General features: G+C 32.4%; 1 protein-coding gene across 9 annotated transcripts in view; it reads left to right on the top strand.

The window, feature by feature from the left end:
* The window catches only part of ZNF280D (zinc finger protein 280D), a 131,449-nt gene extending 106,091 nt beyond the window's left edge, over positions 1-25,358 (top strand). For 7 of the 9 annotated variants that reach the window (XM_025295656.3, XM_025295653.3, XM_025295650.3 and 4 more), the window contains 3 exons: positions 899-944; positions 20,976-21,031; positions 23,558-25,358. In XM_025295656.3, the coding sequence (XP_025151441.2) occupies positions 899-944; positions 20,976-21,031; positions 23,558-24,182 (727 nt within the window). In that variant the 3' untranslated portion in view covers positions 24,183-25,358. Of the gene's footprint in view, positions 1-898; positions 945-7,159; positions 10,914-13,743; positions 14,324-20,975; positions 21,032-23,557 lie in introns of those variants that run through there. The other 2 variants (XM_025295659.2, XM_025295658.3) reach the window with 2 other exon arrangements.
* The last annotated feature ends 593 nt before the right edge of the window (positions 25,359-25,951 follow it).

The following is a 25,951-nucleotide window of genomic DNA, read 5'->3' as shown; positions in this document are numbered from 1 at the left end:
GTCTTCATTTTTGTCCATGAAATTTAAGTCAGTATAGTTGTTGCTTATGTTGGATATGTTAATCCTTAAGTACAGTTTAAGCCTTTATTAAGTTATGAATCACTTAACTATTTATTTATAGCATTTCTGATCAGGTGGACATTCTACATATTCGACTAAAATTGTTCAATATATCACCAAATATTTAGTTATCAGCAATTTAAAACAAAGCTAGTTTTTATGTTAAATTGATATTAAAAAGATAATATAGATGACGTATGGCTTTATTAATATTGTAATGTTACAGTTAGTATTTTTTAGAAATAAAAGTTTACAAATTTATGTTTAATATTTGAGCTATGCTTATGAATTTTTAAGAGAATACATCCTTCAAAATTCTAAATTATTTCTGTAATTTTACCACCTCTAAAGTTAGTTAGTTGTAACATATATTGAAATGACACATTACTATTTCAAACTTTATAATAGATAAAATATTTACTTTCTCTCACTTTTTGAGTCCTTTAGTAGTAAATACTGATGCATGTTATATATATTAGACATATAAACTTGCTTTCATTTTTAAAGAGTAATGTCTTTTTGTCACATAGCTAATGTGTTATGTCTTTTTTTGAATTTGTACTTAACATGGAGAACATTTCTTAAGTGCTCTTGTTTTTAGAGAAGGAAATATTTATCTGTATTCATTTATTTAGAACATATATTGAACCTACTCTTTATTCTTGTGCATTTTATTTTTCCCTTAAAGTATTTATTATAGAGGTAATTTACTGTTATAGTATAAATGTACATTAATATGGATCTACATTTAAATTATTTTAAGCATGCAAAAAATTTGTTTCTTGTTTCTATATTATAAACATAAAATTAAATGCTCAATACTTATTTTGTTTTCAAGATTAAAAAATGAAGCTCCCACAAAGGAACAAGAATCTGTGTCTGAGGTAAATTATGTTGTATTTCCTACCTCTTAAAGATTTATACAATTGAAAGTATTGTTGGTGTGATTTATAAAACTTCACTTCAGTGTGTGTACATCCCTAGGAATTATTGTCATGTTATCAAAAATAAAAATAATTGAGATTTTTGTTTTCATTAATATAAAAAATATCTAACTCAGTAAAATTATAAAGTGGTTTATTTTGACAAAGACATTATTACATTTCACATGCTTTTTATTTATTTCAATTAGTAAGTAATGGAGATAATTTTATGACTCAAAAATTCTGAAATCATTAAAATATCACATATTTGACAGATTGGAAAATTAATCTTTTTAGGAAATTCTATTTTCTGAGACTCAAGATTTAAATAATTTTTAATATAGAAATATTTTGAATACATTTTAGCTATCTTAAAAAGGCAATCTGAATATAACACTCAGAGTTACCATATAAATTTTTTGCTGGGCAGTCTGGGCTTCTCTGGTGGCTCAGTGGTAAAGAATCCACCTGCACTGCAGGAGACATAGGTTCCATCTCTGGGATGGGACAATTCCCTGTCAAGGAAATGGCAACCCACGCCGGTACTCTTGCCTGGGAAATGCCATGAGCAGAAGAGACTGGCTGGGCTACAGTTCATGGGGTCACAAAAGAATGGGACATGACTTAACAACTAAATAACAAAAAAACCGGGCAGTCTAATGTATGAGTGTAGAAATAATTTTGCTTTTGTAGTTGCTTTCTTGATGTCAGTTCTTAAAATATTGCATAATATAGCTTGTCTCTGAGTAAAAGTGAAGCAAGGTAGGTTCAGCATTTATTTTTTGAGTAGCATTTCTATGTTGTAGAGTAAATAAGTGAAACCTAGGCAGTACCAGCCTTCTTCCATGTGGCTGTCTTTTACAGAAAGTTTTCTTTTGTTTGATAGATTTTTAGCTATGTCTTTACTAGATATATGATTTCTTGGTTACTGGTTTATTTTAGTGTTTGTGTTTTTGAGGAATTGGTACATTTTATCTATTATGAATTTATATGTATACAAATGTTTCTAGTAGTCCTTATTATTTTGATGTCTGTTGAGTCTGCAGTGATAATCTTCTCTTTTATTCTTGATGTCGATATTTTGTGTGCTCTTCTTGTTTCTAATGTTATCATATATTTTACTTTTAATCAGGTTACAAAGACAATACAGTATTACTATTTTCGTTTTAAATAGTCTTTTTTAAAGCAATTAAATACTTAAACAATTTTTGTATTCACCTTTATTCTTACCATTTCTAGGGCTTGCTCTTTCTTTTTGTAGTTATTGGTTTCTGTCTGGTATCACATTCCTTTTGCCTAAACAACTTCATTTGAAATATCTCATGTTGCAGATCTACTGGTAATTATTTATTCCATGCTTTTTTCCTTCAAAAAAATCTTTTGTTTTTCATTTTTGAAAATAAATTTTTGGTGAGTATAGAATTCTGGATTTACTGTTTTCTTTCAGCAGTTTACAGACATCATTTATTGTCTCTTGGCTTGTATATTTTCTGATGAGATGTCTTACTATAGTTTTTGTCTTTGTTTCTATACGGGTATGTAAGTATGATTTTTGTCTTTGTCTGTAGTTTTTATCAGTTTGAACATGATGTGTCTTAAGTCTGGTTTGTTCATTTGTTTGTTTATATGTTTATCTTTTTTTTTTTACATTCATCCTGATTCGTATTCTCTGCCCTGTCCTGTATCTTCTACTTCTGGGATTTCAATTTCACACATGTTACACCATTTGATGTTAATTCCTGTTCTTAAATGTCCTGTTCTAGTCTCCCACCTCACTTCCCCCCATACTTTTTTTTTTTTAGTGTTTCAGTTTGGGTAATTTTTATCTATTGACCTGTTTACTGATTCGTTTTTTTTCAATTGTGTAAGGTCTATTGATGAACCCATCAAAAAATTTTTGCATTTCATTTCTGTCATTGTAGTTTTCTTGGGTTATTTTCCCTAGCATTTGCATTGGTTATTAGAGTTTCTGATCTTTTGATAAAGTTTTGAGCTGATCATGCGTATTTCCTCCTTTTTCTACCAAAGCATATAACATAGTAATCATAATAATTTAAAATTTTCTTTCTAGTAGTTCTAATAGCTGGGTTATATCTAAGTATGGTTCTGCTGATTGTTTTATCCTCTGACATTACAGATTTTTTCCCCTTGCATTTTCTGTGAATGTGTGGTTGAAAGCAAGGCATTATGTGTTGGACTAAGATAAATAGTATCTGAAAATGGGCATGCCTTTTCTCATCTTAGGCCATTAATGTGAGATTTGGTCCACGTAGTAGTGAGTTGGGAGAAGGCAGTGACACCCCACTCCAGTACTGTTGCCTGGAAAATCCCATGGGTGGAGGAGCCTGGTAGGCTGCAGTCCATGGGGTCACCAAGAGTCAGACATGACTGAGCGACTTCACTTTCCCTTTTCACTTGCATGCATTGGAGAAGGAATTGGCAACCCACTCCAGTGTTCTTGCCTGGAGAATCCCAGGGACGGCGGAGCTTGGTGGGCTGCCGTCTATGGGGTCACACAGAGTCGGACACGAACTGAAGTGACTTAGCAGCAGCAGCAGCAGTAGTGAGTTGACTTGGGTTTATTTTTTATCTCTATGGCTACCCTTCATATACTGCCAAGTTCAATTTCTGTAGTATTTCCTTGTGCTTAATGTGGAAGTTATGTTACTGGAGGTTTTTTTTTTTTTTCCTCAGTATCCTTGCTCCACACTCAACTTTAGTCTTTTTTTTGTGAGATTGAGCCATAGAGATTTTCTTTCTCTCTCTTTGCACTCTTGCCTTTCTTCCAACAGTACTGCTGTTGCTTATTATTTGATGTTTGCTCTCCTAGTGGGCTTCCCTGGTGACTCAGATGGTAATGAATCTGTCTGCAGTGCAGGAGATGTGGGTTCAATCTCTGGGTTGGGAAGATCCCCTGGAGAAGGGAATGGCAACCCACTCCAGTATTCTTGCCTGGAGAATTCCATGGACAGAAGAGCCTGGCAGGCTACAGTCCATGGGGTTGAAAGAGTTAGACATGACTGAGAGGCTAACACTTTCACTTTCTTTTCATCCTTGTGGTGGGTGGTAGGGGTTGGTGTGATGTTCTCTGTTGTCCTGAGGTTTTCAAGCTGGCTCTGTAGAATAGAAATGTTTTCTTCTGTCACCCAGCCACAGTTGGCCCCTATGCCCTGGGGACAACAGGGTTTGCCTCTCTTTTTTCCAAATATGTAAAGGCATGGACGTAAAGAAAACCTATGAATTCATAATTTCTAACATCATCCATTGACTCTTTCCTGATATATTCATAGTTGAATAAACTCATCAGACTCTTACTTTCCTTTGATTGCCCTGTTGCATCTGTGTCAAGTAAAACCAACCTTTTCATATACATCAACCAACTTCCTGAAGTTTATTATTTTTTTTTTCATTAAAAGCAAAAAAGCTTTTGCTAAAAATTTAGCAGGCCGTAAGCAGAGTTAAAGGAAGCCATATTACATGGAAGGCTACATAGAACAGTTTTGGTCTGGGTACTTCTTTCAAGCATATATGTGCTGTGGATAGTCCCTTAATAGACCCAGGCATTTAAGTACACATGTAATATGGAGGATAGCTTGAATCAAACTTCAAGGTTTTGATCTGATACACTGTAGTGGAATCAGTGTTATACCTCAGTAATATTTTCCTGTTGTCATATTTTCGTTTGTATAGTTTTACATTTTCTCCATCAAAATCAATTCCTTTCATAGTATATAGACTGTATATGGGAATTCATATTATATAGTGGTTTTCTAAAACAGCCTCTGTTCTGCTACTCTGTATACATTGCAACATTTTACTGCTTTCATATCCTCACTATATGTATACCATAACCCTTCCCCTGTAGTCTTAGAGTTAGTTTAGTTTCATTATAACTAAGTAAAGGCTAAGAGAGAGAAGGTAGGTACAGATTCCTTTCTCTTTCCTTGCTTCCTTCCTTGGCTATTAGGGAACACTTGATAGCAAGTTCTAGGAATTTGTATTGGCAGCAAAGATTAATAAAATTATTTCCCTGTCCCCAAGTTGGTCAGAATCTAGTAGGACAATTAGACATGAAAAAATTATAATCCAATATTTTAAGCATATCCGCTGTGGTAGGTTCACACGAAAAAGTATTTCTCCCTTTTTTAAAAATATTTTTTTCTCAATTCAAACATACACATAAAAATAGGGGTTCGCTGTTACTTCATTAATGAAATGACAAATTAGTCTATTCCTTTAAGGCTGCTTGGAGATATCCATAAAGAATTTCTAAGGACTTTGTTTTACTTTTGTGTTATGTTTTGGTTCTTTTTTTTTTTTTTTTTCTTGGCTTTGTAAGTTTTTCAGACATAAGAGTTTCAGATTTTGTAAATTACATTTTATCTTTATCAAATTAAAAACTTGTGTGGATAGTTTATCATAAAAGCAGTGACTCATCTCCTTCACCCTTTTCCATTCAGGTCTTTAGAGGCAGCCATTTTCAACTCTTTCAGCTATTTGATCTCGTATTTATTATATTATTATTTGTTAATAATATAACCGTATTTTGATTTGTCTTTTTTTGAACTATGACTGATTGTTAATAGTAGTTAAGGATTTACTTCTCTAGACCACCATCCCTGCTTTCCTCTTTCCTCCTAACCCCAGCATCCCAACCGGGGCCAGAATTAGAGTGAGGCAAGTAAGGCCTCACCTCTGGCGAAAAATTTAAGGGGGCTTCAAAAAAATTCAATAATCAGATAAACATTTTCATTTATATTTTTAAGAATAAAAATTAATGCAAAATAATCCATGATGAGCATAATTTCAAAGCTGTAATTAAAGGCAGCATGCAGCCCTGCCCTTCTGTGACCCTAGAGTCATGCACATAGGGAACATAAACACAAGGTCTCACTTCTGTATTTATTTTTATGGTCCTTGTTCAGTCATGAGGGAAGGTGACACATTTCATTGCTTGTAACTTCACGTTACTGCTAAGTAAAAGGGAAAGTTATTATTAATTACAAATCTATGTTTGTGATTTTTTTACAACATTATTAGGAGCACTAAGGTAAGTAATACCGATGTTAGTTACTAATATATTTGACCTTTCATAAATAAGATTGATTTGATGAAATGTGAAAATTTTCTGAAAAAGTGTTTTCTTACCAGGAAACTTTATACTTTCTTCACTGAAAACAGTGAAATTTATTGTTACTCACTTGTTTATATAAAAAATATTTTTCACTACTTTTTTCACCACATTGGTCTGGAAATCTGGTATATAGTTTTCTGTTGTTTATAGTAACTGATTCTTGTATTTTTCATACAAACATTTGTGTAGACCTGTTTGTTAAATATCATAACTTAATATTCAATGTGAAATAATTAATACTGAATGTATTAATTAAAAATAAGTGTATTTAAAATTTATACTAAAATTCTTTAAATATAACATCTAAAAACTCAAGTGGTCTATTGTTTAGAAGAAGAAAAATGCATGTAAATGTAAAGGTTAATCAGAATTATAGGGAACAGTAACAGGTTTGGTATAAAAAAAATTTCAGCTACTTAAAATGAAATCTAATGTTGACACTATTAGAGTAGAATTACTATGAAATTTAGAGTTAAATAAAGAATTTTTTTAATTGTGTGAAAAAGACAAAATTAAATGTTAGAAATTTCAGAAGCTAGTAAAATAAGCATGTGCAATAAAATAAGAAAATGCCATTGAATTAAAATTATAATTCATTGCAGCCACCTATTTCTAATAAAGTAAAATGATTTTAATAGAGCATAGGCCCATCCAAGAACAAAATGCAAATTTTAAAGTATGTCTTTCACCTGGTGGGCACAGATTTTTCTAAAGCTGAGTCTTTTAAAAGCAGTCTAGTGGTGAGTTAATTAATTGTGATTGGATTATTTATTCCAGAGAATCCTTGTCTTTAGTTTTTTTTCCTGTGGATTCTTTTTGCAAAAATGCAACGAAATTAAATATTTGTAACTCAAAAAATGGTTTCAAAGGTTTGAAAAATTTAAACAGAATTTGTGATAATGAAAGTTTCATATTTCATCATGATGCTTTTTTAAATGGACATGTTTTTTAATGTGTATCCAAACTGATAGTTTAATAGGTAATGCTTTATAAAACGTGATAAAATACATGAGTGACTTTACATAATGTATGTTTTGTACAGAAAATAATTTCTCTCAACGGATCACAAGAAATTATTGGAAGTTCAGATCCTGAAATACTCTAAATTCAGTTGAACTAAAAACATTAAAATCATATAACTAATCATTAAAAATATTCTGTGTTTCATTTGTATAGTAAAGTTCAAAACATTTATAGTGTTACTAGGAAATCATGTTGTCTGAAATACTATGGAGAATGAAAGAAGTAAAATAGTTCTTTTTACTTTTTTATTATAAACCAGGTATAGTACATTATGAGTGAATGTTTTTGATTACTAGGTATATTTACATTAAGAATGATATCATTGCAAGAGAAGAAAGTTTCAAATTAATTGAAATAAAACAAGTTGGATAATTATACCTCAATAAAGCTATTATTAAAAATAAACTAGACATGGTCTAGATTATCACATTTTGATAAGGTAGAAAGAGATACTTATATAAAAAAATGGTCATGGCCAGGATATGATAATGGAGTAGATATGGCAGATGTATACAAGTTTATATAAGCCAGTATTTCTCTCCCTAAATAATTATGCCAAATTTGTGCCTTTCTCAGCTCATAATCATAATTCAATATAAAAAATTATACATCTGTAAATTTAAATATGATCATCTTTTTTTTAGTATTGTACAAAGGATATATATTTTAGGAGTGGGGTAATATAGCGAGCAGATGAAATATTCTTGCAATTCTGAAAACAATATTAAAATCATATACAGATCCCTGATAAGCATCAAGATTAAACTCAAGCAAGATACTTGATACTTTACACACAAATTATAGACATTTATCAGCTATGAGAAGAAATAGTTTCAAATGTCAAAATACTTTATTTTGAGATCAAAAACATCTTGGTAAAAATACATTACAGATTTTTATAAAAATTATATTTTGAACAAAGTGGCAAAAGTTTAATAAAGTTTTACAGTTAGAAAACATGACCGTGTATAAATCTCCATGCTTTAAAAAAATCCTGTTCTTTTGCTTTCCACAAATGAGAGAAAGTGATGTTGAAAGTGTGTCCAGTGAATGTAAAACTTGAGCAAGAGATGTGAATATTCTCCCTGAATTTGAAAATAAATGAAAAAGAAATTGGCAGTGTATGATTCACTAAATGAGAGTATTGATAATTATGGGAAAAGTGCTTATCAAGTAAACAGGTTATAAATGCCCTAACTTCATATTTGAAATAGATATATGAAAAATTAAATAAAATGTCTTCAGATTTTGAACTTTTAAACTGGAGCAAAGTTATTTTCTATAAATTACATCTGATTTACAAAAAGTAGCTGCTGACTCAGTCCTTAAATATTTTGACAATATAAGTTCTATAGAAATTTCATATGAAGTAGTTTAAAGCAACATAGAATATAAGCACTATATTTGTGTTTTCTAAAACTGATTAACAAAGTGATACCCAGATTTTAAAACAATGCCACAGTCACAGTAAAATGAAGTTTCAGTAGGCTAATTTTAAATTATTTAAAATTGTCATTTGATCAAGAGAAATTGCCAAATATGATAGTTTACTTATTTGAAAACAAGATAAGAAAAAATTAGATTTTGAAAATATTATTGATGTGCTTGCTTCCACTAAAACCAGTAAAGTAAAATAGTAACAAATTCTGGTTTTTGTTGGAATAAAATGTTTAAACTTAAACTACTATTTGAGTTTAATATACTTACTTTTCAAGTTTTCAACACTTTTCAACTACGTAAGTGTTCTGTGGGGAAAAACTTATAAACTATACAGAGAGGAGGATTCTGAGAAGATGGCACAGTAGGAAGCACAAGGGATCTGGCTTCCCACCTAGACAGCAATTGCACAGGCTGAATCTATCTGATATAACTATTTTGAAACTCTTGAGTCTGTTAAAGGCTTGTAACTTCCAGAAGACTTGCAGAGTGAATTTCAGTTAACTTACATCAATTTAAGCACTTAACACTGTAGCAACCATATGGCAGGCAACTGTGCCCATCTTCCTAGAGCAGCTTGCATGCAACTTATGGGAGCTAGAGTGGGCAAAAAAGACCTTGTCCTCCAGATACTGGGAATCTGTGCTGTTATCATTGATTGCTGCTGCTTAACACAGAGTTTTGAAGACAAGGAAGTGGGCTCAGTATTGCTGCACCTCCTCCCTTTCTTGCAAGCACCTTCCCCTCCAGCTGAAGTGACTTCCAAGGGATTTAAGTGCACAGCCCTTTTTCGTCCTTCATTTTTCTCTTTTCCCCCTTTCAGGAGCCAGATATTAACAACTTATTGAACAGTGACATAGTAATACATCTTTTATTACCCAAACCTTATTGACCAAAGTCTTTCAACATTCACTTACAGAACAAATTGCCAGCCACTGGCATTAGTTTCTGCAAAAATCCCCTGGTCAATAATGTGTTTGGGGATTGTCCTAACACATTATTGTCCTAGTCAATAATGTGACTAGGACATTCAAAATCAACTGTATATGTGGGTAAAATTAGAAAGTGCTTGTATATGCCAAGGGAAAGGCTCAGAAAAGACATGAGAAGACCTCAAGTTTACACCTCAGGCTGATTTGGGAACAGAGATAGCCTACAAAAATAAAAAATTTTTTAATTAAAACCAGAAAACGCTGGGCTAGGGGGAGAATCTGATTCTCAGAGTTACTACATTATTAGACTCAGAGTTCAACACTCTAGTGTTCAAGAAACAATCACAAGGCGTACAAAGAAACAGGCAAAAATGGCCCATTCAAGAGACAAAATTCAACAGAAACTTCTGAAAAAGACACGTGCCAGATATACTAGACAAAGACTTTAAAGCAACTGTCATAAAGATGCCCAGAGAACAAAAGAAAGGTGTGGTGAAAGTCAAGAAAATAGTATATGAACAAAATGGATATATAAGTAAAGGGATAGAAAACCTAAAAAGAAATTCTGGAGATGAAAAGTGCAATAACTGAAGTTGAAAAATTCACTAGAGGATTCAAAGGCAGATTTGAAAAGAGAAGAATCAACAGACTTGAAGTTAAGACAGTAGAAGTTACTGAGTTTGAGGAACGAAAGGAAACAGCTTGGAAAAAGTGAACAGAGCCTACGGGACGTATAGGCCACCATGGAGCAGACCAACGTGCACATGATGAGAGTCTCAGAAGGAAAAGAGAGAGAAAGGGGCAGAGAGACTATTTGAAGAAAAAGAGATTGCAGACTTCCCAAATTTGATGAAATACATGAATATAACCATTCAGGAAACACAAAGAATTCCAAGTAAGGTGAATTCAAAGAGACCCACACTGAGACATATTATAATTAAACTTCCAAAAGGTAAAGCAAGAATCTTGAAAGCAGGAAAGAGAAATGAATCGTCACATACAAGGCATTCTTAATATTATCTACAGACTTCTGATCAGGAATGTTGGAAATCAACAGGCAGTGGGTTGATATATTCAAACCACTACAAAGAAAAAAACGTATCAAGAATTCTATATCCCACAATACTATCCCTCAGAAGTTAGAAATTAAGACATTGTCACATAAACAAATCTAAGAGTTCTTGACCACTAGATCTGCCCTACCAGAAGTGCTCAGGGAATTCTCCATGGTGAGACAAAAGGGCAGTACATGAAACTCAGCTCTGTAGCAAAATAAGTATCTCAATAAAGGTAAGTGCACGGGCGGTTTTAAAACTACTACTTTGTAACAGTGATTTGTAGTTGTACCTAATACTTTTTGTTTTCTTATGTGGGTTAAGAGATGAATAAACTTAATAAAAACAATTAGTGTAAGACCAAATATTTCTCTAACTCTGCAACTCTAAATTTTGTTTCCTACATAAGTTAGGGTACTAATGCATTTAGTTTATATTTAGGTATATAATGAATAAAGTTGTAATTTTGTGACATGGACAAAAGGAATGGGCATGGAACTATAAAGGAACAAGAGTTTTTGTATTGATATCTTATTGAAATTAGTGGATATAAATTTGTGTTGGAGAGTTATAACTTAAACATAATCCTCAAAGTAACCACAAAAACAGCTGTAAAATATACACAAGGGGAAATGAGAAAAGAACTTAAACATTTCACTACAGAAAATCAGTTAAACAGAAAAGAGGTCAGTAATGCAGGAAATGAGAGCCAAACAAGTTGTAAGATATATAGAAAACAAATAGCACAATTAGAGGTAAGTCCCTCCTTATCAATAATTAATCTGAATGTAAATGAATTAAACTTCCCAATCAAAAGATGAGGTTAGTGGAGTGGATAAAAACACATGATCCAACTACATGCTGTGTACAGAAGACTCACTTGAAATTCAGAGACACAAGGGAAAAGTGAAAGGATGAAAAATAGTCCATGCAAATAGTAACCAAGAGAGCATGGATGGCTTTACTAATAGCAGACTATTAAAATAGACTTTCAATCAAAAAAGCTTATAAAAGAAAAGGAGAGACATTATATATTAATAAAAAGTTTAATACTGCAAGAAGATATAACAGTTATGAATATTTGTACACCTAATAACGGACCATCAATTTATATGAAGGAAAAATTCATAGAGTTGAAGGGAGAAATAGACTATTCTGCAGTCATAGTTGGAGACTTCAATAACCTACTTCCAATAATTGATAGAATAATCAGACATAAGTAAGGAGCTAGGAAGTTTATTAATAAACCTATTAGATTTTGCATACATACACAGAACACTGTACCCAGCAATGACAGAATACACTTTCTTGTTAAGTGCACATGGGACATTTTCCAGGATAGACCATATAGTATAAGCCACAAATTAAGCATCAGTGAATTTTAAAATATAGATGTCATACAAAGTATCTTCTCTGATCACATCAGGACAATATCAGGTATCAAAAAGGGAAAATGAAAAATTCATCAGATCATAGAAATTAACACACTTTTAAACAACCAGTGGATTAAAGAAATCACAAGGGAAGTTAGAAAATACTTAGATCTAAGTATGCAAGCAAAAACACAACATAACCAAAACTTTAAAAATTCAGTGGAAGTGATACTGAAGGAGAAATATATGGCTGTAAATCCTTACATTAAAAAATGAGAGATCTCAAAGCAACAACCTAACTGTACAACTTAAGGAACTAGGAAAAAAAAAAAAAAAAAAACCGCAAACTAAACCCAGAGCTAACAGAAGGAAAAAAATAAGATTAGTGTGGAAATAAATAGAGAATAGAAAAGCAATAGAGAAAAATTGGCTTATTGCAAAGACCAATGAAATTGAGAAACCTTTAGCCAGAAATACTTAAAAAGAAGATTTAAATTACTAAAATCAGAAATGAAAGTTGGGACAGTAGAACTGTTTCTATAGAAACAAAAATGATCATAAGAGAGTACTGTGAACTGTATGCCAGTGAATTGGATAACCTACATGAAATGGACAAGTCGCTAGAAACTTGAAACAGCAGGACTAAATCATAAAGAAATAGAAAACCTGAATAGACACATAACTAGAGTGAATCAGTAAGCAAAAATCGAACAAAGAAAACCTCTTGACCTGACAACTTCTTTAGTGAATTCTAAAAAACATCTAAATAAGAACTAACACCTTCTTTTACACTTTTCCAAGCACTGAAGTGGAAGAAATAGTTCTAAACTCCTTCTATGAGGCCAGTATTACCTTGATACCAAAGCCAGAAAAAGACACTAGAAGAAAGAAAACTAGACCAAGTTCCTTATGAACATTGATGCAAATATCCTCAACAAAGTTCTAGTAAACAGAATTCAGCCACATATTAAAAGGATTATATACCATGAACAAATGGGATTCATTCCTGAAATGCAGGAGTGGTTCAATATATGAATATGATCAATGTAATAAGCCAAATCAATGAAAGAAAGCAATAAAAGCCACATTATCACCTCAATTGATGCAGAAATTGTGTTTGACAAAATTCAACACACTTTAATAATAAAAATGCTCAGCAACCTAGGAATAGAAGGAAACTACCACAACATAATAAAGCCATATAAGAAAAACCCCACAGCAAACATCATACTCAATGGTAAAAGACTAAAAGATTTAATTCTTAAGATCAAGAAGAAGGCAAGATGGCCACTTTTACTACTTCTTTCCAACATAGGAAGTTTTAGGCAGAACGGTTAGTCAAGAAAAAGAAATAAAAAGCATCCAAACTGGAAAATAAGTAAAATTATCTATGTTGGCAGATGGTATCATTTTATATATAGAAAACCCTGAAGATTCCACACAAAAACCGTATTAGAATTAAAGTTAATTCAGCCAAATAGTAGGATACAGAGTCAACACACAAAAATTGATTGTATTTCTATACACAAGAAATGAACAATCTGAAAAGGAAATTACAAAACAATTTGCAATAGCATAAAAAAATGAAGTACTTAGGAATTAACTTATCAAAGAGTAGTAAAAGACTTCTACAAAGAAACTATAAAACCTTGCTGAAAGAAATTAGAGAAGACATAAATGGAAAGACAACCCATGTTCATGAATTGAAAGACTTAATATTGTTAAAACACCAGTACTACTCAAAGCAATCTACAGATTTATTGCAATCCTTACAAAAATCCCAAAGACTTTTTTTTTTTTTTGCAGGAATAGAAAAACTCATCCTAAAATGTATACAGAAACTCAAAGAACTTCAAATAGCCAAAACAACTTTGAAAAAGAAAAAAACAGCAAACATCCTGATTTTAAAATTTACAACGAAGCTGCAGTAAACAAAACAGTGTGGTATTAAGACAAACCCATAGACCAGTGGAATAGAATAGAGAGCCTTGAGATAAACCTTTATATATATAGGGTCAAGTGATTTTTACAAGGATGCTAAGACCAATGATGAAAGGACAATGTGTTTAATAAATGATGCTGGCAAAACTGGATATTCACATGCAAAGAATTAAGTTGAACTTTTACCCAGCACTATACACAAACACTATATACAAACATTAGCTCAAAATTTATGAGGGTCTTAAGTGTAATACCCAAAATGATAAAACTCTTAGAATAAAACAAAGGACAAAAGCTTCATGATGTTGCAATTGGCAGTGAGTTTTTGGATATTGCACCAAAGGCACAGGTAATGAAAGAAAAAAACTGTACAAATTAAAAATTTTGTGCATCAAATCAAAACCACAATGAGGTACCATTTCACACCAGTCAGAATGGCTGCTATCCAAAAGTCTACAAGCAATAAATGCTGGAAAGGGTGTGGAGAAAAGGGAACCCTATTACACTGTTGGTGGGAATGCAAACTAGTACAGCCACTATGGAGAACAGTGTGGAGAGTCCTTAAAAAACTGGAAATAGAACTGCCATATGACCCAGCAATCCCACTGCTGGCAATACACACTGAGGAAACCAGAATTGAAAGAGACACGTGTACCCCAATGTTCATCGCTGCACTGTTTATAATAGCCAGGACATGGAAGCAACCTAGATGTCCATCAGCAGATGAATGGATAAGAAAGCTGTGGTACATATACACAATGGAGTATTACTCAGCCATTAAAAAGAATACATTTGAATCAGTTCTAATGAGGTGGATGAAACTGGAGCGTATTATACAGAGTGAAGTAAGCCAGAAAGAAAAACACCAATACAGTATACTAACACATATATATGGAATTTAGAAAGATGGTAACGATAACCCTGTATGCAAGACAGCAAAAGAGACACAGATGTATAGAACAGTCTTTTGGACTCTCTGGGAGAGGGAGAGGGTGGGATGATTTGGGAGAATGGCATTGAAACATGTATAATATCATATGTGAAACGAATTGTCAGTCCAGCTTCAATGCATGATACAAGATGCTCGAGGCTGGTGCACTGGGATGACCCAGAGGGATGGTATGGGGAGGGAGATGGGAGGGGGGTTCAGGATGGGGAACACATGTACACCCACGGTGGATTCATGTTGATGTATGGCAAAACCAATACAATATTGTAAAGTTATTAGCCTCCAATTAAATTTATATTAAAAAATTTGTGCATCAAATATTCTATCTGGAGAATAAAAAGGCAACCCATAGAATACGAGGACATACTTGCAAATCATATATCTGATAAGGGATTAATATCCAGAATATATAGAGGATTCATAAACACAATAACTACAAAAACCACCCAATTAAAAAATGCATAAAGGACTTGAACAGACATTTTTTTCAAAGAAAATTTATCAATGGCCAATAAACACATTAAAAGGTGTGCAGTATCACTAAATATTAGATAAATACAAATCAAAACTACAGTGAGGTACCATTTCACACCCATTAGGCTGGTTACTTTTTAAAAAAAGAAACATAAAAGCCCCACAAAATCTCCAGAACCAGAAGACAAATGTTGATGATGATGTGAAGAGATTGGAGACCTTGTGCATTTAAGTGAGTGAGTGAAAGTCGCTCAGTCATGTCTGACTCTTTGCAAGTCCATGGCCTATACAGTCCATGGAATTCTCCAGGCCAGAATACTTGAGTGGCTAGCCTTTCCCTTCTCCAGGGGATCTTCCCGACCCAGAGATCAAACCCAGGTCTCCTGCATTGCAGGGTGATTCTTTACCAGCTGAGCCACAAGGGAAGCCCAAGAATACTGGGGTGGGTAGCCTATCCCTTCTCCACCAGATCGTCCCGACGCAGTAATTGAACCGGGGTTTCCTGCATTGCAGGCAGATTCTTTACCAACTGAACTATCAGGGAAGTTGGTGGCAAGGTAAAATGGTATATCCATTGTGGAAAACAGTATGGCAGTTCCTCAAAAAATTATATGGTCCAGCAGTTCCTCAAGAGTTGAGGTATTTGTACCCCTGTTTTCATAGCAACATTATTCATAATAGCTAAAATATGGAAGTAAACCAACCAAGGGTCCATCAATAGATGAATGGATAAAAAATGTGGTATACACCCCATTTGAAGAAAGAGAATTCTACAATATTGATGAACTTTGAGGACATTTTGCTAATCAAATGTTAGTCACAAAAAGATATATGATTTCATTTATATGAGGTACTGAGAGTAATCAAAAAAGAGTATAGTGGTTGTTTCCAGAGACTGGGGGAGGAGGGAATAGGGAGTTATTGTTTAATTGGTATAGATTTTTCAGTTTTACAAGATGAAAAAAATTATAGGGGATGGATGGTGGTAATGGTTGTGTAACAATGTGAATGTATTGCTATTTAATACCACTGAACTATACATTTAAAAATGGTTAAGATGGTAAATTTTATATGTATTTCGTCTCTGGTAACTCTGTGGCTTGGCATAGCACTGATCTCAGCCCAGTTAACAGCACAACTTTTTTATTTTTTTAAATTTTTGACTGCTAGGTTTTCATTGCTGTGCAGGCTTTTCTCTAGTTGCAGAGAGTGGGAGCTACTCTCCAGTTGGAGTGTGCAGGCTTCTCATTGCAGTGGCTTCTCTTGTTATGGAGCACAGACTCTAGAACATGCGGACTTCAGCGGTTTTGGCTCATGGGCCCAATTGTTGGAGCTCCTAGACTCTAGAGCACAGGCTCAATAACTGTGACACATGGGCTTAGTTGCTCTGCAGCATCTGGGATCTTAGTTCAGGGATCTAACCTGTGTCTCCTGCATTGGCAGGCTAATTCTTTACCAAAGAGCCACCAAGGAATCCCAACATCACAATTTTTGGTACCACTATACTGAGCAACTTCACTTTCACGTGTTGGAGAAGGAAATGGCAACCCACTCCAGTGTTCTTGCCTGGAGAATCCCAGAGACGGGGGAGCCTGGTGGGCTGCCGTCTGTGGGGTCGCACAGAGCTGGACACGACTGAAGCGACTTAGCAGCAGCATACTGAGCTAGGAAATGTACAATAATTTTCTTTCCTATACTTCATTTTGTTTTTCTGAGGTAAAATTATATTTTTACTGATTTGTTTACTCTTCTGTGTACCTAATGCTGTTTTTTAAATGCTGCAGTTTGTTCAGTATCTGGAAGTATTTTTTCAAAATGTTCACACATATCCAAAAAAATTGTTGGAGGATCTGGAGATCTTCTCTCCAGTCAGCTTTAGTTTAAACTAGTTACTCTCTAAGCTTGATGCATAGTTTGTTGATCAGGGTTTTACTTTGCCACTTTGTTGTGTTGGATGTCCTGTTTCCTGAACTGTGAGTCCTTTTATTGTTTTACTCCTTATTTTGATGAAATATGTCTTTTAACAATTTCCACAGAAAGATTGCATCTTTTTTCACTTCATGTAAATTTATAACTGTATTTATACTAATGATATTAATGGTTTGGCTGAATTCATAGAAAACATTTTTCCTATGCATTTTTTAAAGTATTGTTTTCATTATGTCTGATGCCATTTTTGGTCCACTTGGTGTTTATATTATTTTGTTCTTTGGAAACTTTAATGTTTTATCTCAAGTGTTTTGAAATTTCATATGTTCACCCATCATCCTTTTTTCTTTCATTATGGTAGAAATTTGATAAGCCTTTGTAATCTTAGATATTTATGTTTGGGGGAAATTTTCTTGTTTTATTTCTTTGGTAAATTTTCACTTTTATTTTCTTCTCTGTTCTCTCTCTCTCTCTCTTTTTTTTTTTTTGGAAACTCCTATTGATGACAGCTACTTCCTGCATCAACTTCTCTGATTGTATGGCATTTTCTTTCTTGCCTTCCATCTTTTTGTCTTTTCATTCGGTCTTTCAAAAAAGATTTTCTAAACTTAATTACTTATTTTAGTTGCCATATATTTATTTTGAATTGCTCTTCAGTTTTTTATTTGTTCTTCAGTTGTTTTCAGTTTTTTTGTTCTTGTTTAATGGATATAAAAATATATTGTACCTCCAGGAATATTGTATATATATATCATATATATTTATTTTGTTTCCAGCAAAGTCTCTGTTGTCTCCTAGCCTCTTTCTTTATTCTCTTGTTTATTTTAATCTGTGTAATGTAAAGGATGTCTACACCTTGAATGTTCATTCATGTTAAAAATTAAAGCACAAAAAAGATGATCAAAAACCCTGTTTGTACAGGGACAGGTTGTGCAGTGCAGCATACCACAGGGTACATTCCTATTTTATTTATCTATTCCCCTTAGTGCTCCTAAAATTTATTGATGTTTATGGTACTATAAAATAAAAATATGAAATTTAAAAATATTGTTACTTAAAATATATAAATATTTTCCTGAAAAATAACTATTTGCAAACAAAAAGAAATTTATTTAGAATAAATTGTTCTACACTTTTGCTTGTCTTTTTAATGTCTAGTTAAGCAGAAGGAAACTAGATTCTTGTGTTTCTGCATTCAGTCTGTTGTGATATGTTTTGATTGAAATATATGAAGAATACCCAGCTTCAACCAATACTTTAATAATCTTCTCAGATAATTATGATATTCTTTTTATGACATCAAAATTAGACATGTGGAAATTTTCTTAAAGCTTTGTTGCAATGTGGAATCTGACATCATATCACTGAACATTTTGTACTCTGTGGTTCATTAAAATTTACTGGTCAGGCTTGCACTTTGTTTGGATCTTTTATCCATATGTGATTTTATAACATTGTTCATTAGTCATTTAGAATATATTGGTTCACGAGTCACATAGATCCAAGTTTTGCCATGTTTCATATTACAAATCAGGTAATCACATTCATTAGTATTAGCATTTATCTCATGAATAGTAGATACAATTTATCCTAAGATTTAAATTTTTCTTGAATTTTATTCCTGGCAACAAACACTGTTTGATTGTTTACTTTAATGTGACATACTCATTTTGTCATTTTTGAAGAAAATACCTTCTGAATACTCAGGTCTAAATATTCATAGTTTGACAGTCAATTCTTTAAAAATAAAAATGATGTTCCATGAAAAAAAATTTGGCCAAGTTCATCTTACAACTAAATCACAGACCCAAGTGTTTTTGGTGTGCAGCAGCAGTACTTTATGCATGCTTGGTATTTCATTACACAGACTATTCAAAAGACATGTACTCAAGGGTTGACATTTAGTAAAATTAATTTTACTGCTGGTGTATGCCAGTGGAGAATACAGTGACTGGTTCAATGTCAGTGCCTTGATTTGTTGTTAAAATGTCAGCTTTTTTACTCATTACTGCTTCGTACCAAGAATTTTAACCTCACATGCCTCCTAAAAGTGTCTTGGAGGCCCCATATGTCTGTGAACCAACTTGGAGAACTGCTGACATGGATTATGTTGTGAAGGTTGCTTCATGGATTACTGTGCTGTATGACATGCTCGGTCTGCTTGGCAATTTTTTAGACTTCAGCATAGGAAAATCAGATGCTGAGGTGACTTATTCTTTGGTAGGGAGGATGCTCTCAAAGTTTTTGAGGCTGATAGTTTTCTTCAAAGAGGAATCTCCTAGATTCCAGCTGGGGTTGGTGGAGTGATGAGTGCTTCCTCTGGCTGCTAGCATTCTGGGAGCCAGGCAGAGAGATAAATGAGGATCACTTAATTCAGTTTATGGACCTTTACTGAATTTTTCTGTTTTCTTTCAGTACCTCATACCTGCCCTTTGCCATTCCTGGTGTTCACAAGTCCATAGACAGTCTCCAGTTCAAAGATTTGGCCTTTGGCCTAAGCAGTAGAGGAAAGAATAGGTACCTGTTGTGTGAGTTGGGGAAAGAGTATTTAGATTTCTCAGCAGTATTCATTCTTTATTTTTACCTTTTATGTATTGACTATTGTACTGAATTTCTCCAAATACCAGATCTGTTAACTTCTCTGGGAAAATTGATTCTCTTTTCCTTGCACTCCCCTGTTCAAATGTTTAATTATCACTTCCTCCACACTGTGAAGTTAATTTCTATTCCTCCAGCTACTTTCCATCTACAAATTTGTTGACATCTCTTTGACAGTTAGTATGCTTTGATGCTTTCTTGGTCTTTATGAGTGGAAATTGTTTTATTTCCTTGCCCTCATTTTAGTAGTGTTTTTGGAGAGCAGGGAAATACATGTATGTGATTAATACACCATGATCACTTTCACAGACTTGAATCAATCACTCTAGTGACTAAAAGTTGGACCTAGATTTGAAACTTCACCACTTACTGTGGTTTTACCTTGGGTATTCTATTGATGCTTAACCTGCACAGTCTTTATTCTCATTTGTAGAAATGGAGTTTATAATATCTAATAATGAAGATTAAATGATACAGTGAATGTAAAGTTCTTAATATACTACTTCATGCATCATAAAGTCTCAATAATTTCTAATTGTTATAAACTGTTAAGCTTGCCTCTTTATTACTGAGGTTTTATTGTATTCTTTCCTCCCAAAAAAACATTTGAAATAATCAAAATACTTCATCTGTATAATATTTAATATTACTTGGTTTGACAATGGAAGGGTTACCATGACTCCAAATATAAAATCATAGTTTCATAATGTTTTACATAAGTACCTGTTTTTAATATGTGTGTATAAAATACTGTGGATGAGACTTATTCAAATTCAAGGTGTACTTTACTAGTTTTCTAATCAAGTAGTTACAATTATGGTTCACACTTAGAAGAATCTGAGGAAAGCAGGTATTGTTATAACTGGGTAACTGTTTCATATCCTTGATTCAAAAACTTTTGGTATGCTGAAATTCTTATGAGTTTTTTAAAAAACAATTTTTGAAATCCTGTTTTTTGTTTTAAGAGTTATTCTAAGACATACTTTAAGAAATTGTTTTTTATCTTTCTTTGGAATACGAGGCAGCACACAAGTTCTTTTTATCTAGAAAGTTTAATAAAAGTAGTACTTAGTTTTGAATATGAACTTATAATTTGAATATAAGCTTAGTTTTGAATATAAAAGAAAAATGTTATTAATCATTTCAGGAAATTGCAAGATCTAATTTGGCTGAAGGAGAAACAGAAACATCAAATTCTGAAAGGTAAATATAAGGAAAAGCTGAATCTCTTGAAATTTGTGTATATAAAATTATATTTGAGCTGTATATTATTTCAGTTATTTGGGAAAGGGCTATTTAAATTTTATATATGGTGTTCCTTTTAGTAATGACTTTCAATTAAAATCAAATTTTGAAATTTTAATACAACAGAAATATACTACAGGTCCTTAGTTTTGAAGCCTTTTAAATATGTAGAATACATTTTATAAGTTGTTAATTTTTCTAGAGTACGAGTAAATAAAATGGTAATGGATTGCAATTGCCTCTGTTAAATGAAAATAGTTACAAGATGCTGCAGGTTATAAGATGGTGACAATTATTGCAAATAGTTTTAAAATCTTATTTTTAAAGTATTTTTTAAAAGCTATAAGTTACTTGTGTGGTAGGATCTCAACATAAAAGTTTCAAAATTCAACGTGTTTTTTTTTTTAATTTAATTCTTGAGTAGAACACTTAGAACACGAGATTTCACTATTTTTTAGCAAAAGAGGATCCAATATTCTAATTAGAACTTTATTCCAGTTAAAGATGATTTTGTCTTTTAATTACTTTCCCCATTTCTGTCTTTATGCTGTGTGTTTTACCATAGTCTGCTTGTTAACTTGATGAGATTAATCAATCTATTGCCTCTAAAAAGAAAATTATGGAATAAGACCTTTTGACGATGTTTCTTAGACTTGACCAGGACAATTATCTAGCCCTTTCTTTATCTAGCATTTTTCCTAGAATTTTGGATGAAAAAAGTTAACAGAATTCAACTAAGGGCTTAGGAGAAAAACTAGACACATCTATATTATTTAACATTTTCTGTAAATTATAATTAGTTCAATAAGATCTGAACAAAAATAAGAATTTTACAAATTTAAATGAGGGAACTATTATAACTTTTTGAGATGATGTAATTGACCTGTAAGACCCAAGAAAATGAGCAAAGTATGACTGAAATTAACCAAAGTACTAATTAAGGCAGCAGAACCATTCTTACATACCCAAAACATGTCATTACAAAATCTAATGCATAACATAGTTAATTCACAATAATAACAATGAGAAATGTGCAATTTAGAAGATTTTAAAGAAAAAATTTACTGAGATACAAAATAATTTATTAGTAACTTACGTGATAGGTCATTTTTTCCAAATTATGGTTAATGAGCACTTAGTTGAAAATCCAAATTGGATTTGATTTGGAAATTAGTGGTGTTTCAAGTAGGATTCATATTTTTCTATTTATTAATACCACAATTTAAGAAATCATAGCTGTGTTAGATATTAGATTGTTTCTGTATTCACTATTTTAAACATTGTTTTAATGAGCACCCGTGTACAAATACATATCTTTTACTTCTTCAAACTACTAATTTAGGGAGAAGAATAGTAGAATGTAGGTGATTTAACCTATTAGATAATGAAGTACAATGTTATTTGTTAAAACTGGATGGTATTGGCTTGTAATAGTTTAAAGACACATCAGAACAAATTAAATAGCAGAGAAACAGCCTTACAAATATAATTTAGTAAATAATAAATGACTATTTGATAACATTGCTTTGATATATGGGTACTTCATTACAAAAAAGTCTAAATTCCAGGTGGATTAATGTAAGAAATAAGATAAATGTAATCATTAAAATTCTTTTTAGTAAAATAAGCATTGTTACATGTATATAAGTGACCTGAGATCATCTTGGAAATCTGTTTCTAAGGCTTGCAGACATTGAAAACAAACTGTGGTTACAAAAAGGGAAAGAGGGTGGAGGAAGGATAAATTAGGAGTTTGGGATTAACATACATATATATGTTATTATATATAAAATAGATAAACAGCAGGGTCTACTATATAGCATAGGAAATTATATTCACTGAATAGTTTCTGTTAATACATCAGAGTTTCTGTTAACACATCAGCGTAACACATCTTACTTATGTATGTCTGTATACATACACAGACACGTATACACATAAACTTATAGGTATTCAAGTTTTATACTTACATATTTCTTAGACATGTGTTCATGTTTTTCTAAGTTAGGCTGTTAGAAAATTAGTAAAATCTTTATGAATGCTTACTTGATTTTGCTTAGGAAAAACATGCTAACCCTAAGAGGACATGTAAATCAAAGAAAAAGAAAATAGGATTTTTCCCGCATACATTAATTCCTTATTTAAAGTACTCTTATGAGCTAATAAGCACACACACATTTTAACTAAAATCAAGGAAGAGTATGAACAGGTAAAGTAATGATAACAAGGATCAAAACTAGTGAGTTAACTCCCCAGGACTCCTTTGAATATGTGACTATGGAGTTTCTCACTCTGCTGCCTAAGAAAATGGCCACTTCCTAAATTGTAACATCATGGCAAGGACTGGGGACTTTGATTTTTTTTCTTTTTTGGTGGGCAAGTGTGCCTTTTTTTCTTTTTCAGAAAATGTCTTTCCTTTGAAAGTAAGTATTCAAATACATTGTATTATGAAGAAATAGATAATAAGTAGCTTTATTTTTTCAGTAAACAAGATGAAGCTTCTTCAGAGGAAATAAAAAATGGATGTGATGTGCATTTATTTGAAGGCTCATCAACAACAAAAAGTGAAGAAGACATATCCGTTTCAGATAAAGAAAATGATAACTATCTTGAAGATCAGGAAACTGGCTCAAAGAATATCTTCAGTTATGATTCAACTATTGATGCAGATAAAGTGGAAAAGGAAAAACAAGTAGAACACATATGTCAGGAAACAGAGTTGAAGATGTGCCAAAGTTCAGAAAACCTCATTGCATGTGATCAGATTGAGGATCGCAATGCTGGTGAAGCTAGATTTTCTTCCAAGAATATTAAAGATTTGCGGTTAACATCTGGTGATGTTAGTATTGATCAGTTTTTGAGAAAAAGAGATGAACATGAATCTGTTAGTTCTGATGTTAGTGAGCAAGGCAGTGTTCATTTGGAACCTTTGACTCCATCAGAAGTGCTTGAGTTTGAAGCCACAGAGATTCTTCAGAAGGGTAGTGGTGATCCTTCAGCCAAGACTGATGCTGTAGTGTCTGATCAAACAGATAACGTTCCTGGAGAAAATAGCCTTAGCACAACAGAGACAACAGGAGACCTGGTAGATGAAAAAGAAAGAAGTTGAAATTAACTAGGCATTCTAAGTTTTAGTGTACCAACAGTAAGATCATTTGGAACAGTGCTATCAGGTGAGCTCAGTGGTGTTGTTGCGGAGTGCAGACATAGAAAAATGTAATGGAGGCCATTCATATATTTTACCTGTATGTTGAGCCTAGGTTATTAAATCAATCCATCATTAATAGCATGACTAGGTATGAATTTCCAAGAAGTTTTTAAAACATGAGTAAGATTTAATGAAAGTTAAGTTTGCAATGAAAAAGTCTCATTTTGCAGTTTTCAAGGACATGGAACTTGGTGATCAATATGAATTGATTATTAGAATATTAGTTATGTTAATGAAGCTTTTGAAATTTCCATCAGTCCTAAGCTAAAAGCCCTTATTACCTGTACATCCTTTTCAATTAACTTAAAGGAAGAAATCTGGAAACCACATGCCTTTTGGGAATAATTGATTTAAAATAATAGCTGATTGGCGTTGTTAATGAGAGCTTCATTTTGAGTATGATTCTGGTAAATGGAGCATGTTTAGAATGCTAAATTAGTTGATCTAATGAGAATTTGGATGAACATAAACTTAATTTTGAATATAATATAACATTCCAGACTGCCAGAAGCATGTGAACAGAATATTTGAATCTGTGTACCTCCATACAAGTGTTAGCCTGCCAGGCTGTAAGCTTACCTTAATTAAACTTTCAGTGAAAGTGAAATTATTAAAATAAAAATTTATATTTGTGCTTTTTGTCAGTGTGTACGCTGTGCAGAAATCCCTTGATGAACTAGTTGTATAAAGTAGAAATCCATTGTTGAAAATCCTGTAGCTATTATGCTTTTAATATTGTTTTAATGATCTTCTTTAGAAATAGAACCATAAACATGGTCTGGAAACCAAACCAAAGTACAGATTAATGTAGATATTTGTAAAGCAGTAAACTGGCATGAACTCAGCCATGTTTAAGTGACTTTTTCTGTAATTGTAAAATAGAAACTTCAAATGGGACCTAAAGCAGGATGTAAAAAGTTGGTTTGGGATATTTAGCCTAATTTATCCTTAAGATGGCTGCTAAATTGATTTTTTCAGTTTTTTTATCATATAGAAAATAATAGATACAGAAATAAATAATATGAATAAGAGTAGTTTGCTTTGAAGTACTAATAAACTTTTATTTAAAATGCTACATTTTTACTTCTTAAAATGTGCTTTGAATTCTTAAATTTTGTTTCACTGTTAAATGTTTTAAATGGGTATTAAAATTATGCTGTATATAGTAGTTTTTTGAGTAAATATTTGCAATAAAAATCTGTCCCTGAATAATTTTATTTTTCAGAAAGCTGCTTGAGTCAGATTACCTTTGGCGCCTCTAGAAATTGTATATTGTTCAAGGAAATTTCATGTTAAAGCTACCAGTAGATTGCATTCTGTTTTCTTTAATTGATGCATGATTTATTTTAAATTGACACTTAAAGTACAGAGGGGAAACTGCTAATATTTACAGAGAATAGATTTACTTTACAAATTCTTCTACTTCAAGAGAATTATAATTTAATACAGTTTTCTATCTGCTCAGTAAATTAAAGAGGCTAAATGGGCAAAATAAATTATTGACTTATTTTCTTGAATATTTTTTGGGGTGGGGATAAATATTTTTATAGTTCCTGCTCCTAAGAAAAAGTGGGGAAAGAAAGACTTATTAACTGTCATCCTTCACCTTGTTGAAACATAAATCTATAGCAGAGAAGATTTTTGGAGTAACATAATCCTTAGAAGAGCAA

Source organism: Bubalus bubalis, chromosome 11, assembly GCF_019923935.1.
Source record: "Bubalus bubalis isolate 160015118507 breed Murrah chromosome 11, NDDB_SH_1, whole genome shotgun sequence".
Classification (NCBI taxonomy): domain Eukaryota; kingdom Metazoa; phylum Chordata; class Mammalia; order Artiodactyla; family Bovidae; genus Bubalus; species Bubalus bubalis.
The sequence above is the reverse complement of the archived record's forward strand: the minus strand, read 5'-3'. Positions and strand labels throughout refer to the sequence as shown.